The 24,735-nt window shown below is 40.8% G+C and overlaps 1 protein-coding gene across 5 annotated transcripts in view; it reads right to left on the bottom strand.

The window, feature by feature from the left end:
• TRRAP (transformation/transcription domain associated protein) overlaps positions 1-24,735 on the bottom strand; it is a 178,844-nt gene that overhangs the window by 84,225 nt on the left and 69,884 nt on the right. For all 5 annotated transcript variants that reach the window (XM_075899522.2, XM_075899523.2, XM_075899524.2 and 2 more), the window contains 12 exons: positions 22,723-22,904; positions 22,228-22,426; positions 20,994-21,122; positions 19,932-20,198; positions 18,930-19,136; positions 17,264-17,422; positions 17,038-17,172; positions 16,720-16,830; positions 14,691-14,837; positions 5,931-6,144; positions 4,820-4,945; positions 2,667-2,813 (listed from right to left, as the gene is read on the bottom strand). In XM_075899522.2, the coding sequence (XP_075755637.1) occupies positions 2,667-2,813; positions 4,820-4,945; positions 5,931-6,144; positions 14,691-14,837; positions 16,720-16,830; positions 17,038-17,172; positions 17,264-17,422; positions 18,930-19,136; positions 19,932-20,198; positions 20,994-21,122; positions 22,228-22,426; positions 22,723-22,904 (2,023 nt within the window). The remainder of the gene's footprint in view (positions 1-2,666; positions 2,814-4,819; positions 4,946-5,930; positions 6,145-14,690; positions 14,838-16,719; positions 16,831-17,037; positions 17,173-17,263; positions 17,423-18,929; positions 19,137-19,931; positions 20,199-20,993; positions 21,123-22,227; positions 22,427-22,722; positions 22,905-24,735) is intronic.

Genomic DNA, 24,735 nt, shown 5'->3' with positions numbered 1-24,735 from the left:
CAGAAAAGCAGACTAACTCCTTCAAGGACCTGAAGGACAGTATCCCCTGGGAGGCTAATATGAGGGGGAAAGGAGTCCAGGAGATCTGGCTGTATTATAAAGAAGTCTTTTTGAGGGCACAGGAACAAATCACCCCTATGTGCAGAAGGAACAGCAAATAATCCAAGCTGGTCACCTGTCATAACAGAAATCTTTGATGAGTTTAAACAGAAAAAGGAAGCTTACAAAAAGTGCAAGCTTGAACAGAGGACTAGGGAGGAGTATAAAAACATTGCTCAAGCATGCAAGGGTATAATCAGAAAGGCCAAAGCACAGCTGGAATTGCAGCTAATAAGGGATGTGAAGGATAACACGGGCTTCCACAGGTATGTTACCAACAAGGTGGTAGTTAAGGAAACCACTGGACCCTTACTGAATGGGGAAGGCAACCAGGAAATGAATTATGTGAAAGGATGAAGCACTGAATGCTTTTTGTGCTTCAGTCTCCACAGACAAGGTCAGCTCCCAGACTGCTGCACTGGGCAGCACAGAATAGGGAGGAGGTGAGTAGGCCTTAGTGGTGAAAGAGCAGGTTATGAACTATTTAGAAAAACAGGACATGCACAAGTCCATGGGACCAGTTCTAATGCATCCGAGGGTACTGAGAGAGTTGAATGATGTGATTGCAGAGCCACTGGTAATTGTCTTTGACAGCTTGTGGTCATCTGGGAAGTCCAAGATGATTGGAAAAAAAGGCAAATATATTGTCGGGAACTACAGACTGGTTAGACTCACCTCAGTCCCTGGAAAAATCGTGGAGCGGGCATCCAAGGAATCCTCTTTGAACACTTATAGGAGAGGTAGTCAACATGGTAACCTAACTGCTGCTATGATATATAACTGGTTCTGTAGTAATGGGGAAAGCAATGGACAGGACATACCTAGACTTCAGCAAAGCTTTTTATGCAGTTTCCCACAATATTCTTGCCAGCAAATTAAAAGTAGTATGGATTGGATTAATGGATTATAACGTGGTTAGAAAGCTGGCTAGATCGTTGGCTCAATGGGTAGTGATTAATGACTCAATATCTAGCTGGTAGCCAGCATCAAGAGGAGTGCCACAGGGGTCGGTCCTGGGGCTCGTTTTGTTCAAGATCTTCATTAATAATCTGGATGATAAAATAGACTTTACCCTAAGCAAGTTTGCAGATGACACTCAGGTGTGGGGAGAGATAGTTACTGTAGGGTAGTGATAGGATCCAAAGAGACCTAGAAAACTGGAGGATTGGACCAAAAGAAATCTGAGGGTATCTGAGAAAACTGCAAACTTGCTGAGGGTACAATCTATTTTATCATCCAGATTATTAATGAAGATCTTGAACAAAACCAGCCCCGGGACCGACCCCTGTGGCACTCCTCTTGATGCTGGCTACCAGCTAGATACTGAGTCGTTAATCACTACCCATTGAGCCCAACGATCTAGCCAGTTTTATATCCACATTATAATCCATTAATCCAATCCATACTACTTTTAACTTGCCAGCAATAATACTGTGGCAAGTCAGCCTGGTGGTTGACTCTAAGAACCGCGTGCCAGAGGCAGGGAGTGAGAGATTTCATGCTCCCCCCACCCCCAAGCCAATCATGACCTGGGGGCGAGGGGAGCGTGCAAAGTCTCCTCCCACCCTGCAAGGGGCTTGGCACTTAAAGTCAACCACCAGCTGTTGCTCAGCTGCCAGGTGACTAATAAGCACAGCACTCCCTTGCAGGGTGGGGGCAGACTTCGCGTGCTTCCCCCACCCCCAGATCCTGATTGACCTGGGGACAAAGGCAGGAGCGCATGAAGTCTCCTCCCACCACCTGGGGGTACGGGTGCCTAGAGGAAACCACTAGCTGTTCAGAATAGCTGGTGGTTCTCTTGGGGGGAGGGAAGACTTCACATGCTCCACAAACGAATGAGGGTCTGTGGGAGGGGAAACACAGAAGTGTCCTGGCCCCACCTCTTTCCACCTAAAGACCCGCCCCTTCCAGGGAAGCCAGGGCCACTTCAAAAATTTCTGAAGTGACCACGGTTAAAAATTATTGCCCCTCCCTGAGCTAGGCTATTCTCAGCGGTGGCAGATGTTAGAACAAGGAGCAATAGTCTCATTTGCAGTAGGGGAGGTCTAGGTTGGATAGTAGGAAAAATTATTTCACCCTGAGGGTGGTCAAGCACTGGAATGGGTTACCCAGGGAAGTGCTGGAATCTCCATCCTTAGAGATTTTTTAAGGCCTAGCATGACAAAGCCCTGGCTGGGGTGATTTAGTTAAAGGTGGGTCGTGCTTTGAGCAGGGGGTTGGACTATATGATCTCTTAAGGGCTCTTCCACCCCTAATCTTCTATGATCTAATTATTTTTATATATACCTCACATCAAACATTTACTAATAAAGTGAGATTTGACTCAATAATACGTTATAGTTTTATTTAGTAGGTATTCAGAACACGTTATTTTTTCCAGTCAATATTTTCAACAAGATTTCTCATTTTTAAATGGGGCAATTTTCAAATCATTCAATACACTATGGCATTCAAAACCTTAACAAATACACAAGCATCTGAAACCACTGTAAATCTCTGCATTACGAAGGGATTACATAATTTAAAACCTTTATTGACTTAATGGCTTAGAAGCCCTGTATTATTACCTGTGTTTGCTTCTGCTGTTCCTGATGTAGCCTGTGGATTCAAATGTTCCCTGACCATTTTCTGTAGAGATCGCATGAAGACTGAAATCAGCCTGTCTATGTAGCTTGGATTGTTACTGCATGCAGACTTCAGAATCATTAAAGTACCTACAATATAAATAAAAACTCTTTAAAGGCAACTAAAATTATTCCAAATTGTGTAACCAGATGCCCTACTTTCAGTAAACTAAACAATTCTGTGTGTGTCCCTGTGAAAGGTCAGGCAGAGTGCTCTTCTTTAGGACAGTTATGTCCTAACTCGGATATACAGTGCTCTCTGTTACAAAGACAAGAAATCTACACAGATGCATGATAGAAAAGGCTAGCAAACTAAGATAAATTGCAATATTTTTCTATTTAGCACTCTCAAAACGTTCCTTTCTGTACAGTCAGAAGCTTAGTTTTTTCTGAGAAATATATCAAGCTATTTAATTGTTGACTTTTGACTTATTAAAATGGCTTTTTCATGCCTTGGAACAGTGTGAGTTCTTAAATCCCACAATATGAAAACAAAGCATCATACTTGTGGGATATATACATAGGAGGATTACATCGTGTCATTAATTAGTTTCATGTATCAGTTACTCAACAAATAATAAATCACCCATAATTAAGAGTACGTACTTGAGCTATGCAGAATTTGTCTTTTAGTGTTAAATATGTTTCCTAAGTGTCTGTCTTAGAACAAATATGTATTTTTCCCCTCAAACTGTACATTTGTTAACAATGCCTGTGCACATATATTGAGTATAAATGTACACTCATTTGAAGTTTGTTGGTGTTCATGTACAGCAGCTGATTTTACAAGATACATAGCAACACCTGTTCTCACACTATCTACTGTTAAGACTAGAAACTCTATTCTGGCAGGATCAAATATTTCCCACTTTGCTGCATCTTCATAATTCCTCAAAACCCCCACATCAATATTTAGAGTGTCAGTGTTTTGTTAACAGATAGAATAATGGCTTTGAAAGATGTATCTTAGTTTATCCCTCCTTCCCTCCTCCGCTCCTCCCCGCAGATTTGCCTGAATTCAGATAGCTTTTAAGAGTCTGGGCATTTTTTCTACAAAAGCATCAATAAGATATATACTGACTCAGGAAAAATAGTAGAATCTAACCTTGGAGTGTGCTTTGGACAAATGATAAAAAGTCTCTTTCCTTGGTTAGTGTGTTGTACAGCACATCCTGACACCTGACAAATAGGCAATTCCCTAAGTGAAATTACACCTGCCTACACAGATCACAAAGTAGGATATTGAAGGACATTTGCCATTTAAAGCAGAAAGCTTTTCTAACTTGTGCAATTTCAAGTCTGCACTATTGACAGAACCAATTCTGCGCCAAACTTGCTATGACTAGCCAAATTATCTAATCGTTCCAACATATCTCAGTTGTAGTCACACATTCAGACAAGAACTGAAGAGATGTGTTTCCTGGTCATTTAATCAATGTAAATAAATATTCAACTAGGAATGCATTTCATCTTTTCAAGAATGTGCTTAATAAAAGTACATTCAGAATTGTTTTCTTTTCCCAAAGACTGCATTGTATCTGAGATTTTTCAATATTCAGAATCCAAGTTATAAATAAAGATGACTGTTACGTGATTTAAATCAGCTAACATTACTATGCCTTCTATGCATTCAAAAGAAAAATACTGGACAAAAATGTTTAAGTGTATTTACTTAATAAACATACAATAATATGATCTTATGCACCAAAAATATTAAGTGTAGATTTCAGCTGCTTCAGCTGAAGTTTTCAATAGCTTTTACTTTGCAACACTGTTCATTTAAATGCCTTTTCTCCTTCCTTTATGCCCTTAGTAACAAAGATACCTATCCAGCCACCAGTATTCATTTGCAATACTTACCTTCAAGCCACCTACTTGGAATGATAGAATACAATGAGCCCTGTAGTCTTATTCCTCAAGGCTGTCAGCTTTCATCCCATGGTCATGTCTACATCCAGATTTCCCAGGGCAGCACATAGCACTATCTACATGGCTATCCAACCCCCTTACAGAAAATAAAATAAAACCTAATAACAAAGAACAAACCGATTAGCAAGCCAATCCATATGCATATATGAAAGGAACAAGAAACTCACCGAAGAGTTGGGAAGGATTAGCATTGGTGGCTTTTTCATAATTAGTGAGTCCTTCATAAATGACCTTCCCAACTGCCGCATATAGGCATTCCAGCTCTTCGTATTTTGACGCTACACTTGAAGTACCTGGGACAGAGTCAACAACATAATAAACAAATATGTTTTTATAATATAGTAAACTTCCGATAATCCGGCACCTTTAGGACCCACAGGGTTCCGGACTATCAGATATACCGGACTATCAGAAGGGAGGGCTAATGAGGGGCCTGGGGTGGGGTGGGGTGGGGTGGGGTGGGGGGGATGGCAGGGCGGTGCTGCGGGACCAACCCGGCAGCACCCCAGCTGCTCTGCCCCAGGCATCCCCGAGTCAGCCGCTGCTGAAACTGACCAGCGGCTGCCTCGAGGAAGCCCAGGGCAGAGCAGCTCCAATTGTCCAGCTGCCTGGAGCACATCCGGGTTCCAGGTGGTGCCGGACTATCAGGAGTGCCGGACCACTGGATGCCAGACAACTGGAGTTTTACTGTATTATAGTTATTAAAACGGCAAGAGGGGCTCTTTCTGAACTTTCTGTATTTGCATATATAAAACCTCTATCTATTATACAGCCACTGTGGCGTCTGTATTGGGCATCACTTCCCCAGAATGATCACCAACATTTTCCTAGTAATAACACGATTTAGATTAATTTAGTAGTGCTATGACAGGACTTATCCTTGTCAAGTGTTCCACTGAAGCCTCTCTTTACACCCAATTTCCCTGTCTTGTCCTAGTAAAACCGTGATGTTCAACTACTGAGACAAAAAAAGCATTTTTCAAAGCAGAAAAATGGTAATTGCAAAAGACATTAAATTTATAGCAGGCATTTCTTGAGTCAAAGTAATGACTGCCACAGGTTATTAAGTTTTTATGTCAATGGATAATGATGTATGCCACACTATTACTTAATTCAACTTTTTTTTCAAAAGGTTGAAAGTGCAAGCTAAAATGGACCATAAATGCAGAACACATAAAACAGAAGATTAGCATATTAAGAAATGCCTCCCTGCTCCCGTCCCGCCAACCACTTGTTATGTAGTGATAAAAGAAAGAGGTGGAGGAAAATACCACATACTTGGTTCTGTAGGGAATATACTCATTAAGCGAGAGAGTAGACTGTGGACAGCCCTCAAAACCTTGGTGTTTCCACATGTCATACAAGCTGCTACTCCTCGTTGCAGAGGTTTGAAGCTGCTGAGGATAGCTGGAGACTGCAGTACAGTTAATAGGAAACTTAAGACCTCTAACCCAGTGCAAATGTTGGCAAAGTTGGCCTGATTGGGCTGTTCCTAGAAGGACACAGTGGAAAAAAACAGAGAGGCCATTAAATGTGTTAGCTCACATCAAACCTGTGTGAAACCTATAACAAAATGATTTCAGCCTTCCATATTACAAGAGTTTCAACTAGAACATAAGAACGGCTATACTGGGTCAGACCAAAGGTCCATCTAGCCCAGTATCCTGTCTACTGACAGTGGCCAGCACCAGGTGCCCCAGAGAGGGTAGACCGAAGACAATGATCAAGTGATTTGTCTCCTGCCATCCCTCTCCAGCCTCTGACAAACAGAGGCCAAGGACACCATATTATCCCCTGGCTAATAGCCTTTTATGGACCTAACCTCCATGAAATTATCTAGCTTCTCTTTAAACTCTATTATAGTCCTAGCCTTCACAGCCTCCTCTGGCAAGGAGTTCCACAGGCTGACTACACGCTGTGTGAAAAAGAACTTTCTTTTATTAGTTTTAAACCTGCTACCCATTAATTTCATTTGGTGTCCTCTAGTTCTTCTATTATAGGAACTAATAAATAACTTTTCTTTACCGGCCCTCTCCACACCACTCATGATTTTATAGACCTCTATCATATCCCCCCTCAGTCTCCTCTTTTCTAAACTGAAAAGTCCCAGTCGCTATAACCTCTCCTCAGATGGGACCCATTCCAAACCCCTAATCATTTTAGTTGCCCTTTTCTGAACCCTTTCCAAGGCCAAAATATCTTTTTTGAGGTGAGGAGACCACATCTGTACACTAGTGATAGAAATGTAGCCGTGTTAGTCTGGTGTAGCTGAAACAAAATACAGGACTATGTAGCACTTTAAAGACTAACAAGATGGTTTATTAGATGATGAGCTTTCGTGGGCCAGACCCACTTCCTCAGATCAAATAGTGGAAGAAAATAGTCTCAACCATATATACCAAAGGATACAATTTAAAAAAATGAACACATATGAAAAGGACAAATCACATTTCAGAACAGAAGGGGGTTTGGGGGGGGAGGGGGAGAGTAAGGTAAATGTCTGTGAGTTAATGATATTATAGGTGGGGAAGGGTATTCAAGATGTGGGCGTACCATAGTTTTATACAGGGGCAGTAAGATATTCTGAGTCTTATTTTCTATCCCTTTCCTAATAATTCCTAGCATCCTATTTGCCTTTTTGACTGCCGCTGCACTCTGTGTGGAAGTTTTCAGAGAACTGTCCACGATAACTCCAAGATCTCTTTCCTGATTTGTTGTAGCCAAATTAGCCCCCCATCATACTGTACGTATAGTTGGGGTTATTTTTCCCAATGTGCATTACTTTACACTTATCCACATTAAATTTCATTTGTCGTTTTGTTGCCCAATCACTCAGTTTGGTGAGATCTTCTTGGAGTCCCTCACAATCTGCTTCTGTCTTGACTATCCTAAACAGTTTTGTATCATTTGCAAACTTTACTACCTCACTGCTTACCCCTTTCTCCAGATCATTTATGAATAAGTTGAAAAGGATTTGTCCCAGGACTGACCCTTGGGGTACACCACTAGTTACCCCTCTCCAATCTGAAAATTTACCATTTATTCCTACCCTTTGTTTCCTGTCTTTTAACCAATTCTCAATCCAAGAAAGGACCTTCCCTCTTATCCCACGGCCATGTAATTTACACAAGAGCCTTTGGTGAGGGGCTTTCTGAAAATCCAAGTATACTATATCTACTGGATCCCCCTTGTCCGCATGTTTGTTAACCCCTTCAAAGAACTCTAATAGATTAGTAAGACAGGATTTCCCTTTACAGAAACCATGTTGACTTTTGTCCAACAAATTATGTTCTTCTACAAGCTTCACAATTTTATTCTTTACTATTGTTTCGACTAATTTGCCCAGTACTGAAGTTAGACTTCAGTAATTGACTACAGACTTCAGTCTGTAATTGCCAGGATCGCCTCTAGAGCCCTTTTTAAATATTGGTGTCACATTGGCTACCTTCCAGTCATTAGGTATGGAAGCCGATTTAAAGGATAGGTTACAAACCACAGATAACAGCTCAGCAATTTCCCATTTGAGTTCTTTTAGAACCCTTGGATGAATGCCATCCGGTCCCGGAGATTTGTTAACATTAAGTTTTTCTATTTGTTCCAAAACCTCCTTTAATGACACTTCAATCTGGGACAGTTCCTCAGATTCATCACCCACAAAGGACAGTGCAGATTCAGGAATCTCCCCAACGTCCTCAGCCGTGAAGACTGAAGCAAAGAAATCATTTAGTTTCTCCGCAATGGCATTATCGTCCTTCATTGCTCCTTTTATAGCTCGATCATCTAGGGGATCATCTACAATTTTCTTACACCAGCCAAATTTTCCAAATGTGCAAAATATGAGACTTTATAAGCCACTGACTGCATAGATGAAATGTAGCTATTAGCTTGACATTTTAACATTACAGAGGTGGAGAAAGCAGCACAGAAAGTGGCTCTCACTCTTGCCTACCTAGAAACTGCTTGGAGCAACAGGCTGCATTGTACTTGCCTGTTGAAATACCTTAAAAAGAAAGATCTTGGAAGAGAAGATATAGAACAGCCTATTCTGATGGACCTTTAAAAGAAGTGCTTTTAAGAAACAGATGCTTCAAGCCCAGGAATGGATTGTTGAAACTAAGCCAGTCTAAGGACTGGAAAATAAGATTTTGCCAGCTCTTGTCTCCCATCCTAAAACATAACGCCTATCACAGCAAATTAGGCTCTATGACTTCACCTCATAGAAAGCAATATATGACAATTATTATTCATTATTTGGCTTACTGTAGTGCCTAGGAGCTCTAATGCCAGGTGCTGTGCACAACACAGAACAAGACACTTGCAGTTTCAAAGAGCTTACCATCCAAGTGTTATACAAGAACTGTGGCCACCCACCTAACTGCCTGTCTACTACGAGGTGGGCAATAATTTTTGCAGGGAGGCCACTTCACAAATTTTGGAAGTGGTCGCGGACCGCCCGAAAGGGCGGGATCTCAGGCGGATGAGGGTTGTTCCCTCTGGTACTGCACAACCCTGGTGAGGGGAGGAAACTTTCCGCACTCCCTCACCCCCAAGTCTTGATTGACCAGGAGGTGGGTGAGCATGTGAAGTCTTTGCCCCCACCCCCGCCCTACCAGGGGCACGTGGTGCCTAGAGAGAATTGCCAGCCGTTTTGAACAGTTAGCAATTTCCTCTGGTGCCACGTGTCCCTGGCAGGGGAGGAAACTTTGCATGATCTCCCTACCCCCAGTTCTCGATTGGCCTGCGAGTGGGGGAGTGCCAGGGCAGCCACAGACTAGATCAACTGGCTTGGTGGGACAAATCTGGCCTGTACATCCTATATGGCCCACTTCTGGTCTACTAAGTGCTGGATGCAGCGAGCTCTGCCTTTTCCAACTCTGTGATACCTACAGGACAATAATAAGCAAGTAGAAAATTTGCACGAAATGACAAACCAGAAGTCTTCTTCTCCAGAGCACTGGAGGGGGTTAGGACAGACTGCAACTGGAAGCCCCAGATGACCTTGCTCTCTCAGTTGCTCATGCAAGTAACTTTACCAGGCTTCCCATCACTCTTAGTTCTTATATGTATCTGGAAAAGGGCTGTAGGAGCTTTCTCCTGCACATTATATAGCAATCCCCCCCTTGCCTCCTGTATGAAGTAGGCAACTGAATGATGTTATCATTTGCTATAGGCAGTGTTGATTTGCTGGAAGCTCCACATGTAAAGAACAAGAACAAAACAAAAAAATACCATTATTTTAAGTCGAACCAAAAAAAAATGGTGAATAAAAGTGAGAAAAAACTTTGTTTCGCATATTTTCAATGAAAGCAAAGGAAGTGAAGAGCTACATTTACACAACAGATCTGGAAGATGTGGGGGAAGTGCCCCAGCTTATAATTTTTAACCCAATGGGACAAGGAGACCTTCAAATCTCCACTCGTGAACTCAGATCTCCCTGCTCCCAAGTGAGTACCCCCAGGATAAAGGGTATTATGATGTGGTGATCTCACATCTCGTGTTGAAACTTTGTATAAGTAGTCATTAGGCCAGAAACAGAGAATGACTCTATAATCCAGTGGTCAGAAGTAGGAATGTAATAGTATAGTCGATTAACCGATAAGCAAAAGCTTATAGGTTAACGCTATAGAATACACGCATTCCTCCCTCCCCCCGCACCATCACCACGACCTGCCAGTAAAAATTTTTAGTATGCTGGCCAGTAGTCCAGCTCAGTCCCGGCTTGCACTGGCTCTTGGACCTACCCCAGTGTGGCTCTGCATTTCAAGTTTATTAGAAGCCAGACAGGCAAGCAGCCCAGCTCAGTTCTGGCTCGTGCCAGGTCCGGAGCTCAGACCCTGCCCCACCAGACAGGGGCTGCCTGGGGACTATAGAATAGTCGACTAACCGATAAGAATTCATGAAGTTAACTGACTATTCAATTAACCAATATTTAACATCCCTAGTCAGAAGACTTATCTCACGTGGGCCGGGACACGCTTGGATCTTAGGTCTACCTCACTGAATCTGCTATACATTTTAGAGAGTTTATACATCGGTCTGTCTTTGAGTTTGTTTGTTCAAGAACTCCTCCTAAACAGTAAAAGCTAGAACCACCAAATTTGGTATGTAGCTTCTTTTTATCATAACTTAAAGCAAGGCCAGGATTTGGTTGTGCCAGAACAATGTATGTGGAATGTTTTGCATCAAATGGAAAGGGGGAGGGAGATGTCATACAGGGGCAGTAACACTAACGAATGACCACAGGAGGGCAGAAGAATGGGCCCCGCCGCCCCAGAAAGCGGCCACCCACCATGCTGTGCTGACCCAGGAAGAAGCTGGCAAGCGGCCTGTGCAGCTTCCCTTCCTTCCCTCCCCTCCCCTCTCCGCCCCAAACAGGGTTGCCAGAGGGTTTCAACAAAAATACTGGACACACTTGACATTTCTAAACAAGATGTAATGTAGATTATGAGGTAAATACTGGACATTTATATTTTCTCAATTTGTTTCCCGAACAGAAGGCTCAAATACTGGACTGTCCGGTTCAAAACCGGACACCTGGCAACCCTACCGCCAAATCTTTCCCAAGCCGGCCCAGTGGAGCAGCCGCCCACTATGCCGCATCACCCCCCTAAAGAGAAGCCAGATGGTGGGGACTGTGCCCTTCCCCTCCCCACAGACCCGGGCAATGTCTACTGTATTTAAATCTTTATATAAAGTGGAACAGCTTAAACAGGAAAATCTGAGAAACCCATCCCCAGAATATCCTGGGGTTAAGTACTCACGTGATGAAGGGGGGACGAAATAGTATTTTAAGATCCCTGCTCAGGAACAGGGATTCAAATCTGAAGCTCTCACATCCCAGATGAGCGGCCTAAATACCGGGCTGAACATTATAAGGGGGTACCATCATTGCTATTACCTACATCTATTTCTTTTCCTCCACTATTGTGCCTCAAATCCCCTTGTGAACAGTCTGAAAAACTGAAACAAGATGTTTCACTCATGTTATTTTATTTACTTCAACAAACAATTCACTGAAAATCAATCCAAATGTGCATTTTTCAGTTAAAAAAGTTTCAGCCATAAAACTTGGCCCAGATCTAGTCCTCAGTACAAGCCCTGCCTCTTCTCATTAGAGAAATATTCAAGTATGGTCTTCTTTTTACCAAGTCCTGTTGTTATTTCTAATCAGCCTCCAACACCTAATAAGGCCTGCACTCAAATATATTTGCATTGGAATTACTCAGATTAAGAAAGGTGGGTGGGAAATAATTCTGACACAAGGCTGAATATGTTATGGTGTTTCATTTGTAGGATGGAAGAGACTATGATGTGCTGAATGCAGCTAAGTAATTGAATGAGTTCTATTGAGCGTGGATAACATTTGCTCTTGAAATGCTGAATTTTAATGGCAGTTCTCATTAGTTGTGCAGTATTTTGAGAAGCACCAGTAGAGTAATGAGTAACGAATAATGAAGCATCAACTACAGAGTTTTAAAGCCAAATGCACAAGGGTTTATAGAAATAACAGCATAAACCACCTTTCAACAGAGGTAAATTAAACCATCTTCAATGGTAGGAGGAGAAAATGATTACACAGTAGCTACCTTTTAAAAGTAAGATTACCTAAGCAATTGTCTTCACAACAGTGAAATTCAGTAGCTAAACATTTGTCAAACATTTAGAAAAAGGAATTGCGGTAAAAGGATTGTTTTAAAAAAAATCTTAAATTCATTTATTACTGCAAAGAAATATGAACTGCCACTGGTTTAATGCACAGTGAAAAACCAAAAAGCGATCCTAATATATTAAACACAATGGCTACGTCTACATTGGCCCCTTTTCCGGAAGGGGCATGTTAATTTCAGCGATCATAATAGGGAAATCCGCGGGGGATTGAAATATCCCCCGCGGCATTTAAATAAAAATGTCCGCCGCTTTTTTCCGGCTTTCAGAAAAGCCGGAAAAGAGCGTCTACACTGGCCCCGATCCTCCGGAAAAAGCGCCCTTTTCCGGAGGATCTTATTCCTACTTCAAAGGAATAGGAATAAGATCCTCCGGAAAAGAGCGCTTTTTCCGGAGGATCGGGGCCAGTGTAGACGCTCTTTTCCGGCTTTTCTAAAAGCTGAAAAAAAGCGGCGGACATTTTTATTTAAATGCCGCGGGGGATATTTCAATCCCCCGCGGATTTCCCTATTACGATCGCTGAAATTAACATGCCCCTTCCGGAAAAGGGGCCAATGTAGACGTAGCCAATAAGACAGTTCATACTATCTATAATAGTACGGTACAAATAATCTAGTTTATAGTATTGTAATATTATATGGCACACTGCCATGCAAATATATTACACGTAAGGATGTCAACAACTAAAAAAATAAATATCAATCATAAACAGTTTTAATTGTACTGTTAAAGAACAACAGAATAGCAATTTAAATTGATATGGGTGTTTTTCTACATTTTCAAATACATGGATTGTATTCTGATATACAACTAAAAAGTGTATTTCATGTTACTTTATTATAAATATCTGCATTGTAAAAAACAAAATAATGTTTCAATTCACCTCATACAAGTACTGTAGTGCAATCTCTACCGTGAAAGGGCAACTTACAAATGCATTTCTTCCCCCATAACTGCACTCAAAAACAAAACTAATGTTAAACTTTAGAGCCTAGAAAACTTTAGAGCCTAGAAATCCACTTCTTGTTCAGCCAATTGTTAAGATAAACACGTTTGTTTACATTTACAGAAGATAATGCTGCTCACTTCTTATTTACAACGTTACTTGCCAGATGTGTTAAACATTCAATTGACTTGTAGACCCTAAAGTTTTACATTGTTTTGTTTCTGAATGAAGTTAAATGTGTTTAATTTTTTTTAATATAAGTATTAATATTAATAAACATATAATACCAATTAAAATTTAACAGTGTAATTAAAACTGATTAAACACGACTTTTTAAAATATAGTTAATTTGTTTTACATGAACATATGCATTAGCTGTCATTGACAGCCCTAATTTAAAAAATGATTACATGTAGAATGCCAATCTTTCACCAAGGTGGATGATATCTTTTTCTGGACCAATTTCTGTTGGTGAGAGTGTGTCAAGCTTTTGAGATACACAGAGCAACACAGAGCAATTTTTCAGGTCTCCACTGGCAACAACTCCTTGCTGGAGTCATTTCCCCATCACCTTTGTCCAAGTTTCCCTACTTGCTAACGCCCACACTTTATTCCTCAATCCTCAACATTCCAGTTAGATTACTTTCACCTTTACCTCTATCCTACTTAGGCACCAGCAAAGGAAGCATTTAAATTAGAACAATGCAGGAACAGCCTTCCCGCTTTTAAGTCTGGTGCTGGGCACCTCAGTGGTCCCCAGCAGCCAAGAGAGCAATTGTAGAAGACAGCCCTGCAGCCCTAGTCTGAAGCATGTCCTGCATGGACAGAATCTTCAGCAACTTTAGTCGCCAATCTTTTGTAAGCCCCTGATGAGCATGTGCAAACAGATTCATAGGCTCCTTTATTCCCTTAATTTCATGCCTATCTACTTAATCTGTAGTATTTTACATTACCTGTTAGAACAAAAATCAGTCTTAATGACTGAAAAACTAAAATTATTTACCTCTAATAATAGCATCGCTATAGATACTTGACAAAATCACTGATGTGACCTTCCATTTTCAAATGCTGACTTTTCCTAAATCTTCTTGTCAAGAAAAATGACAAGAATAATTACACAAAAAAACCCTATCAATTTATTTCAGTAGTTCAAGTAATGACAGTGATTAAACTAGGAATTAAATGGACCAACATTTAAATTAAATATCTCTACAGTGATATTATGCTGCTATCTCCAATACATAGTCCAAACCTAAGATCTGTATATTATAAGCAAAATGGGTATCTCTAATATTGTCTAATAAAGAAATAGGTAAATTGTGGAAGACCTTAAATATCTTATTAAGCTGGTACTCAATTATGTCCTGTGTTACTCAATCTTAAAGCTCTATAGGGCTGTTAATCTTAAAGCTCTACATTTAACTTACCACAGTCATTAGCAGTTTATCAAACCACTGCAGTTTGAGTTCTGATTTTGGCCACATATCTGGTCGTAAAGCTGTCTTCAAAAGGTTAACACAGCGTCGGGACAGCAATTCTCCAGGAGATCCAGCAGTGTTTGAGTTGTCATTTACCTAGCAATTAATCAAAATTATTGCAAAACGACAACCATTTATAACCATGATCCTTAGAACTCATTAATTTTTACACATCTTATGTGAGCATATCGTTGTCTAGTTTTGGAAAGGCTTAGCTAAAGTCACTATTCTGACAGTCTTGGTAACTAAACAAAAGGCTAGTACTATAAATTTACGTACAAACTGTTAAGATTCCTTGAAAAAAAAAAATCTCAAAGCAACGTCAGGTTACAATAATATTTTACAATGTACCGTTACTAATAGGGTGTGTCTAAACTACATGGCTCCGTTGATGGAGTCATGTAGATTAGGCTGATCGGCAGAGGGAAATGAAGCCGCGATTTAAATAATCGCGGCTTCATTTAAATTTAAATGGCTGCCGCGCTCTGCCGACCAGCTGTTTGTCGGCAGATAGGGACAGTCTGGATGCGCCGCTGTCGACAAGGAAGCCTTTGTCGACTGGCTCAGGTAAACCTCGTTTACCTGCGCAGGTAAACTTGATGATCAGCTGGTTGGCAGAGCGCTGCAGCCATTTAAATTTAAATGAAGCCGCGATTATTTAAATCGCGGCTTCATTTCCCTCTGCCGATCAGCCTAATCTACATGGCTCCATCGACGGAGCCATGTAGTTTAGACACACCCATACAGCCGAGCAAACAACCCACAGGAAATATTTTGACTAATTTAATCTTTCATGTTCAGTTTTTAAATGCCCAGGTCACATGATCAATAGATGAGAAAGCTAAGTAATAACAGGGTTCCTTCTAAGCTGCGCATCTGCGCAATCACTCAAAAAATTTTACACCTGCCCACCTCGCCTTCAGAGCCGCTTAGCAGCACTCACCACCACTCATTTTCCTGCTGGGCCAGAAGGTGAGTGGTGGTGGCGGCGGCTTGGTGGGGCCACATGGCAGCGGGCAGTTGCCCTGCCTCCGTTTGTTCCCGCTGGAGCCAGGGCACGGTGAGGCTGTCCCTGCTGAGGCAACATCACTGGCCCCGGGTATGGTTCCAGCTACAGCGGGACGGTAGGAGGGGAAGGACATGACAGAGCTGCCACACGGTGGGTGGCAGCAGCAGCTCTGATGCCGGGTCTAGAGCGGTCACATGGCCCCCAAACCTATCCCAGTCTCTTGGCTGCAGCACCAGCCAGGTGGGCAGCTGCCAGCCAGCAGCCCTAGCCCCCTTACCCACAGGAGTTGCCAGACAGCCAGCTGGGAGCACTGGGCAACGCAGCCCCAGCTTCCCCCTTGCCCACTGGTTGAGGAAGCAGGGCAGCCCAGCCCCAGCCCTTCTTCCCATAAAGAGCTGACAGCTGGCTAGGGGCTGGGCAGCCTCACTCCTTCCCCCACTCCTCCCAGCAAGCAGCTTCCTGGGGGACCAAGCAGCCTGGTCCTGGGCCCACCTCCTGCAAAGAACTGCCAGAGGAATGGGCAGCCCAGCTCCAGTCTCCCTCAGTAAGGAGCTGCCACTCCCTGGCCTGAGCCCCTCCATATATATAAGTAAAATGTTGTTAAGAACTGGTGGGTGCCACAGTAGTGCATATCCAAACAAATGCACATGAAGTCAATGTTGGTGCACAAGACAAAAAACTCACTCCACTCACGGATGGGAAATCTTAGAGGGAACACTCAGTTTTATTCCAAAATATATTTTTGTATCTCAGAAACTAAAGTCAATTCCTTAAAGTTCTTTAAATTTAAATTTCTTTTGTCAGCTATGCGTGCATCTCAGAGTATATCATCTTTTGAGACGATCATAGTCATTGTTGATGTTTATACGTTTATCGCAGATTGAAAGCCACAGTATATAATTAAAGGTTATTTGCATTTTTTATACACTAATGAAGCACTGGCAAATACATTTCAGAATCTCTCAGTACCTGGCAAGCAATTCTAATGAGGAAGTTGACCACAGTATCTGTATGCTGCTTGTCAATTGGCTTTGAAAGAAGTGCATCAGCTCCTGGCAAGGACTGAGTACGTCCAAATACCTGTGTACACAATTTTTGTTCAATAAAAGAAGATAATGGGGCATAACACATTATACTATTATTTAAGCACAAAGTACAACTAAGAAGAAATCTTAGTTTAAACAGTGACTGGGCTTTCGAATTATGAAGGAAAATGAATGTAAAAAAGGTTGCTTAACCTTAAAATTGCTGTTTATAAGGACAAAAAGGAAAGTGAATAGTTCTTACTGCACTTATTGCCCCAGTAGCTGTCCTGAATCGTTTCACCTCTTGGCTAGAATCAACAGACAATCCTCTCTTAACAGCGGATGAGGCAGAACTTGCTCCTTCTCCACTTGCACTTGGATCCATATCTGAATCTGGCTGAAATATCAGTCACACACACATTTAAAACAAACAAACCAACCAACCATGACAACATTTTGAGGTTCATGAAGTCTGTTATTACTCCTACCTGTTGATCTTTAATTCTCTGCAATTCCCATTTGATGACCACTTCAGCAAGGTCCACAGCAAGTTTTCTTTGTTCTATGGTAACACTCGGAGTGAAACCCAATCTCTGCATAGCACTAACCATATGCTGCACCAAATGGTGTCTTACGGGATAATAAACCTGTAGAAATGGATTCAAATGATGTAATACGTAAACTTTTTATATATATATATATTTTACATATTCCCTACCACATACAAAACAGAATGGTAAATTAACTGACTTTAAGACCAGAGTTAGTTATATCTGTACCATGCTCAATGCTCTGGAATTAAAACAAGAAGCCGGTCCTTTGGCAAGATAAGACATTTCTGGACAGATTTTCCCTGACCAATAAGTAATACAGACTAAGGCTAGAGCTACATTAGATAGTGTATAGCTGCATCAAGGCAACTGTGTGGCTGCAAGCGCTCTAAAGTAGCTGCTCTACAACGACGAGAGAGCTCTACCGTCGGCTTACCTGCTCCTCCCTCTGCAAGTGGTGGTAGCTGTGTCAGTGGGGCTATGTCTAGACTACACCCCTCTGCTGACAGACGTAGATTAGACACGTCGAAATTGCTAATGAAACAGGGATTTAAATATCCCGCGCTTCATTAGCATAAACATGGCTACCGCTTTTTTTTTTTTAAATGGAGCTTTCAAAAAAACGGCAGTCTAGACACGGCTCTGTCAAAATTAAACCCTTTTTCAGCAGATTCTGTAAGCCTCATTTTTTGAGGAATACAGGATCTGTCAAAAAAAGGGTTTATTTTCAACAGATCTGCATCAAGACTCCCAGGTGTTTTTTTTTTCCCCCTGCCAAAAAAGTGCTGTTTTGGAAAAAGCAGCGGCCATGTTTATGCTAATGAAGCACGGGATATTTAAATCCCTGCTTCATTAGCAATTTCGACGTGCTTGATTTGCATCCCTCTGTCGACAGAGTGATGCAGTCGAGATGTAGCCTGGGAGAAGTTCTCCTGTCAACATAAGTGTTGGTGCAGACAGCACTATAACTTATGTCGCTCAGAGGGTAATTTATTTACAACCCCCCTCCCCCACCCTGAGCAACATAAGTTATGCCAACATAAACTGCAATACAGACATATACCTCTCTAGTATTCCATTTTGGTTGCAAACCTTTCCAACCTTCATTTTCAGTGCTTGTTACTGGTACTTCTGTTGGCTCTCTATTTACACTATTTCATATCACATGCAAGCTAATTTTAAATGTGCATTTGTATCAAGATCAAACTGACCCTTTTCTTAAATTAAATTGGTATTTCTGGCATTTGAACATTTTAGGGAACATGATTCTTTCACATGTGGGTGGAAGAGGCTTTAAAAAAAACAAAAGGTAATATAGAAAGCATGTAAGAAAAGAGAAAAAAAATGTCAAAGTAAAAGTTACAAGAAAAGAAAAAGACAGAAGCATTACAGAATTGGCCAGATATATTGTTATACTAATTACAGACATTTTCAGTTTTAAACTTGTATAATACACACATATACATAGAGAAGCAACTCCTTTAAAAATATTTGTTCCTGCCATATAATTTGGATCACGCTAATTTTAATTTAGTCTGTATTCTATCTCCTAAACAATCGGGACAGATTATCCTAAATGTGTAGTTGACTGTTACATACATACCTTGAAATGCTGTACTATTAAATGCAAAATATGGACTAATTGTGGAACCGTATGGCCCTCTTCTACAATGATTTTTCGTGTCCAGTGAGTCAGCATCTGATGTCCATCCTCCATTCGAGCGGGCACCGCTGGAGTCAGAATAGCCATTGCTTGCCTTACAATTGCTCGAGCCTCCATTGCATGAGCTTTTAGAAGACTGTGAAATACCTAAAAAGGAGTGATCCTCTTAAACATGGTACAAACATCTTATTCTGATTAATAATATGTCTCTTTAAGGACTTTCCTTGAGGATGTAGCAAGCAGTTTTGCTCCCCTGCCCTGCCTATTATCCTATCCTTCCCCCCTCGTCTTCGGCTAAGTTTTCTTATATTCTCTCCCTTACAAATCCCTTGACTTGTTCCTGCAAACACCATTATTTCAAATGATACTGCCAATGCCCCGATTTTAAGAGACCTCTAATATTACCAGCTTCTCTGCAGCCTCATTTTCCTTATTCACCCATCTCTGAGATCTATGAAAGTGTCATCCATGCCCACTACCTTGAATTGCTGTCATCTCTCTCCTTTGTTACCTTCTACCCTCTCCATATTCTAAAACTGCCATGGAAGTTAGTCTTAACATGGAGAGAAGATCATTGTTGTTCTCATTTTTCATGATCTTTTTGCTGCCTTCGTTATTATGGACAAACCCCTTCTTTTCAAGACCCTCTTCTCACAAAACTTCCCAGATTATTCACTTCTCTCACTACTGCCTTCACTGCTCCCTTCTTGTAGATACCCTGGTGGTCACTGGCCTGTTCCTTCTACACTTGCTCCTTGGGTGATCTTAACTGTTCTTACAGTGTTATTTATCACATGTACACAGATTATTAAAAACTACACCTCCATTGTCCATTACAGGCCCTCCATTACAATACAAAATAACAGATTAAAGAAAGAATACACCAGAAATAGTAGATATTAGCATCCATTGAGCATATTAGTTCAAATATATACACAATACCTGCAATACTATCTTCTTATGTATGGCAAATTTTGCAATGATGTGCGCTAAAAGCAAATGCCCACTGTACTTGCACGCTGGGTCCACACACGCCTTAGACAAGAGACAGGGCCAGGCAAAGGTCATCAGGCGCCGTAGTTTGCTGTTCCGGTTCTTATTATTGTCATGAATGTGATGTGGGGCATGTTCAACAAGAAGTGTTGCAAATTGCAAGAGATAAATTCTGAGTGAATCCAGCATGTCTGCCTGCTTTTCTGGATCAAGTACCTATTCCCAAGAGTGAAGCGGTAACAAGATGAGAAGAGAATATATTCATGGACTCTACAAGTTTTCCCAAATGCAAGAACAAATGCAGTTCAGAGTCTATGAAAAACATGTACTTTAAAGGCTGATATCTACAGCAACAGATAAGATGACTTTTAGAGCAATGTACTTTTATTACCAACTACCAGCACTTTCAAAGGAATGCACTACTGCCCATTTCTCATCTATTGCCCAAATTAACTTTGCTTACATTGTTTGCACATATATCTATATTTAGATACAGGTTTTCACAAGTGTTCAGTACACACAATACAGGCCAGATTTTCATAAGAATTCAGCTCCAACATTGGTAACTGAATGACAAGAACACATTTTTGTAAGGTGAACTGAGCACTTCCAAAGATCTAACCTTCAAAATATCTTATATTTGCTGAGGCACATGTTAGTTCTATGACTGAATTTCAAGTCTGTAACAACTCTTCTAACCAAGAGGCAGGTGATACAGGGGGTTACCTCAGCAAGACTTCATTTGTAAAGATACATGCAGAAATCCTAATGAAATCACAAGTAATTTGATGTTTTGTAATCTCATTTTAGCTCCTGGTGGATACAGAATTTCATCACAATTCAGAATCATTTTATGATTCAGTATAAATTGATCACTTGTATTTAGAGAAGGCCCTGGCCAGAAGTAATAAGAATAATTCAGATCAGGATTGAAAGGTAATTTACCATCTTAGGTACTTTTTTTTTTTTTTTTGTGCTTCTCAGCTCTTTAAACCTAGCAGAGATTGATACCTTTGTTATAAAAACACTGGTGATACTCTCTGGATTATCTCCTTCTGGGTTGGGTGGTCCCAGAAGTTGTTCTCCTTCTGCCTTTTCAAAACTGTGTAAGAATGCAGGATTCAAGATATGCTGCAGAACCTACAAACCAGGAATAAAAAAAAGTTAATACTATGCCATTAAGTTCTCTAAAAAAGCCAATTACTTATTAAGATATATGGATTATTTCTGATTACTGGCAAACCAAAGTACTGCAGCTTCAGAACCTCTTGAAGTACTCTTTCAAATTTAGAAAGACTGGTTGTAAAAAAGCCTCAACAGAGAGATGACTATTTTTTCTTTTGATGACACAAACTGGTTTCCTAGAAAGGGCAGATTCAGGTTTTGTTCACACATCCTGCAATCTAGACATTGGATATGGATTACGGAATGCATTTGGGCGGGCTATTCTTAGGATTAACGGGGCCCTATGCAGTACTATTAAACTGGTACCCCTATTCCTAATGGCAGCCGGGAGGAGGAGTGGGATTTTTTTTAAAAGAGATGTGAGATCAGCGATGCACTAATGAAATATTTTTAAAGCAAAATTAAGGTCCTGTTGACTAACACAGTAAATTCAGAAAATGACAGTATACACTTCAAGTTAGCTAATGCCTGTTAAATGGCTTCATTACCACTTGAATGGAACTTTCACAGATTCAGTGTACTGCTAATAGGTCTGGCAGGCTTTTTCACTTTTAAGTTAACTAGATCCTCTCCAGAAGAAGTGGAGACAGGGATATAAAGAGGTGGTGCGCGGACATTAAGACACAGTGGTGCCCCAAACAGCTGTATATTCTGTATATGGGTAAGGACAGCCCTGTGCACTAGCATGTTGTGCTGTAACTTCCCTGTTTAAAGAGGGACACGTACACATAAATTAAAGTATCTTTTAGTGCACACCAGTTGTGTGCCACAGATGGATGTTAAGAATGTAGCATGCTAGAGCATTCTGCAATTTACATCCCATAGTCTGAACTACAAGGCCACACAGGCATAACTTAAGAAATACTCAACTTTGAAAGTTAAGGAATTACTGATTCCATCTATTACTGGTCTTCTCCAGATTTGGTATTTTCACATAAATGGCTCTGTCAATTACTGAACTCTTGTTGCCATTTAAGCAAGCAAGTTGTGTTGCCCTAATTCCCAAGATGAAAACTAAACCTAAGTATCAGCCTACCATGATTTAATTGCTTTAACTTACCTTGGCTTTCAGCTCATCTCCGAAGTTTGGGTCACTGAAATCTACAAATCGAAAGAATAGAGCCCGTTTTTGGGAAATACTATAATTTTTTGGGATTTCTTCCTCCATATACTCCTTTAAGAAAGTCATATTGCAGAGGAAACGGCCTGTAAAAGCTCGAAGCAGCTGGAAGAGCAATTCTATATCACCATAATTCCTTCTGGAAAAAGAAACAATTAAAACCTCTTGTGAGAAACTTGAATCAGATTATTTTCTTTGAGGACTTAGTAGAAGAGTGTCATCATTGCTTTTATAGTGGCAGTTAAAAAAAAAAACAGGAGTTGCTGAAAGTAGTCTTGATTTTGGTTCTACTGGCAGCACCAGGGATTAAACTTTCAGTCTTTTCTTTCACAAAGCTTTATACAGAAGTTTTATTTTGGAAGTACAGAAAAGATGTACACAAGTGGAAAAAAAACCTAATTTGGTCAATAAAAAAAAATAAGTACTTCTATATACCTGCAGTAATTCAATAAGCAGTATGCCAGTAGTTTAGGTTCTTTCCAGTTTGTTGCAGCCATATTCTCCTTACGATGTCTTTCTTGAAAAGCTTCACTAACCCACACACGTCTTAACTGGCTCACTAAGGAATGCTGATTTGCCAACCAACATTCATCATTTTTAACTATAATACTTATGATCTGTGAAAAAAACAAGACAAAAGCATAATTATGTACATACCTAATAAATAACAGCAACCAAAGAGACAAGGTAGTAAGATAATAATCTTTTATTCAACCAACTTCTTTGATGAAAGACTAGGTTTCAAAGGAATAGAAAAGTAGCCGTGTTAGTCTGGTGTAGCTGAAGCAAAATGCAGGACTATGTAGCACTTTAAAGACTAACAAGATGGTTTATTAGATGATGAGCTTTCGTGGGCCAGACCCACTTCCTCAGATCAAATAGTGGAAGAAAATAGTCAACCATATATACCAAAGGATACAATTTAAAAAAATGAACACATATGAAAAGGACAAATCACATTTCAGAACAGAAGGGAGATGGGGGGGGGGGGGGGAAGGAAGGTAAGTGTCTATGAGTTCATGATATTAGAGGTGATAATTGGGGAAGCTATCTTTGTAATGGGTAAGGTAGTTGGGGTCTTTGTTCAATCCCCTCTCCTCCCCCCCAGAGAGTGTCGAATTTTAGCATGAATGACAGACATAGTCCTGCATTTTGCTTTAGGTTTCAAAGTGATAGAGATGCAGCCCTGTTAGTCTGGTGTAGCTGAAACAAAAGACAGAACTATGTAGCACTTTAAAGACCAACAAGATGGTTTATTAGGTGATGAGCTTTCGTGGGCCAGACCCACTTCCTCAGATCAGTATGTGGAAGAAATGTGGCATAACCATATATACCAAAATGATACAATTTAAAAAAAGTGAATGCATGTGAAATTGACAAATCAAATTTTAGAACAGAGTGGGAGTGAGGGGGAAAGGTAAGTTTCTGTGAGGCAGTGACATAGGGGTGATAATAGGGAAAGGTTACCTCACAGAAACCCTCATAGTTCTGTCTTAGGTTTCAAAGCTTACTCAGATCTCTTCTTCAAGTCTGAGAAAGAAGGTGTTAACAGGCCTCTTCACCTTGAATGGTCCCTTAAAACAATGGTTCTCAAATGTATTTGACTGTAACCCTTCCCTTTCTTTGTGTGGATAGTCCTTTAATTGCTCTTCCCCTTTGCTCTTGCCAATCAAGTAAACATACCACTATCCTGCTCTGAGACAGAGCAGAGAGCAGTGGCTGCTGGCCCAGAGCCCAGCTTTGAAGACAAAGCAACTTCTCATGCCTTTGCAGAAAACATTTCAGGCCTCCTGCTCCTCAGTTTGAGAACATCTACTTTAGAATATGTGCTAACTACTGATGCTAAGCTATTTGTTTGACTTTGTATTTAGCTGTGACACTCTTCATACCTTTCTCAGACTCAAAAGCTTGTCTCACCAACAGAAGTTGGTCCAATAAAAGTCATTACTTTATACACCTTTTCTGTCAAATATAAGGAAGTAATTCATGTATATTTCAAGGGAGACCACTGAAGGTAAAGTGGCACATTAATACCTAACAAACAAGGGCAGGGTGGGGAAAAGGGAGCAAAGAGGGGAAAATAAAATACGTGCGTAAATTTAGTGTAACAAGCCATAAATCCAGTGCCCCTCAGCCCATGATTTTTAGTGTCTAGCAAAGTTATGTATTTAAGATCCCCGGCTTGAAGGTGCCTGGGAGCTTAAATGTATAACTTTGCTAGACATTACAAATATGAAATACGTGTTAACTACTTATGCTAACCAATCTGTTTCACTTTGCATTTAGCTGTGACACTGAGTAGGTTTCCCAGACTTGAAGAGGAGCTCTGGTAAAGTGAAAAGCTCATCTCTCTTACTAAACAGAAGTTAGTTCAATAAAAGATATTACCTCACCCATATTGTCCCTCTAATATCTGGGACTACCAAAGCTATAACAATCCCTATATAA

The sequence above is a fragment of the Pelodiscus sinensis genome, chromosome 15, assembly GCF_052426305.1.
Source record: "Pelodiscus sinensis isolate ZL-2025 chromosome 15, ASM5242630v1, whole genome shotgun sequence".
Classification (NCBI taxonomy): domain Eukaryota; kingdom Metazoa; phylum Chordata; order Testudines; family Trionychidae; genus Pelodiscus; species Pelodiscus sinensis.
The sequence above is the reverse complement of the archived record's forward strand: the minus strand, read 5'-3'. Positions and strand labels throughout refer to the sequence as shown.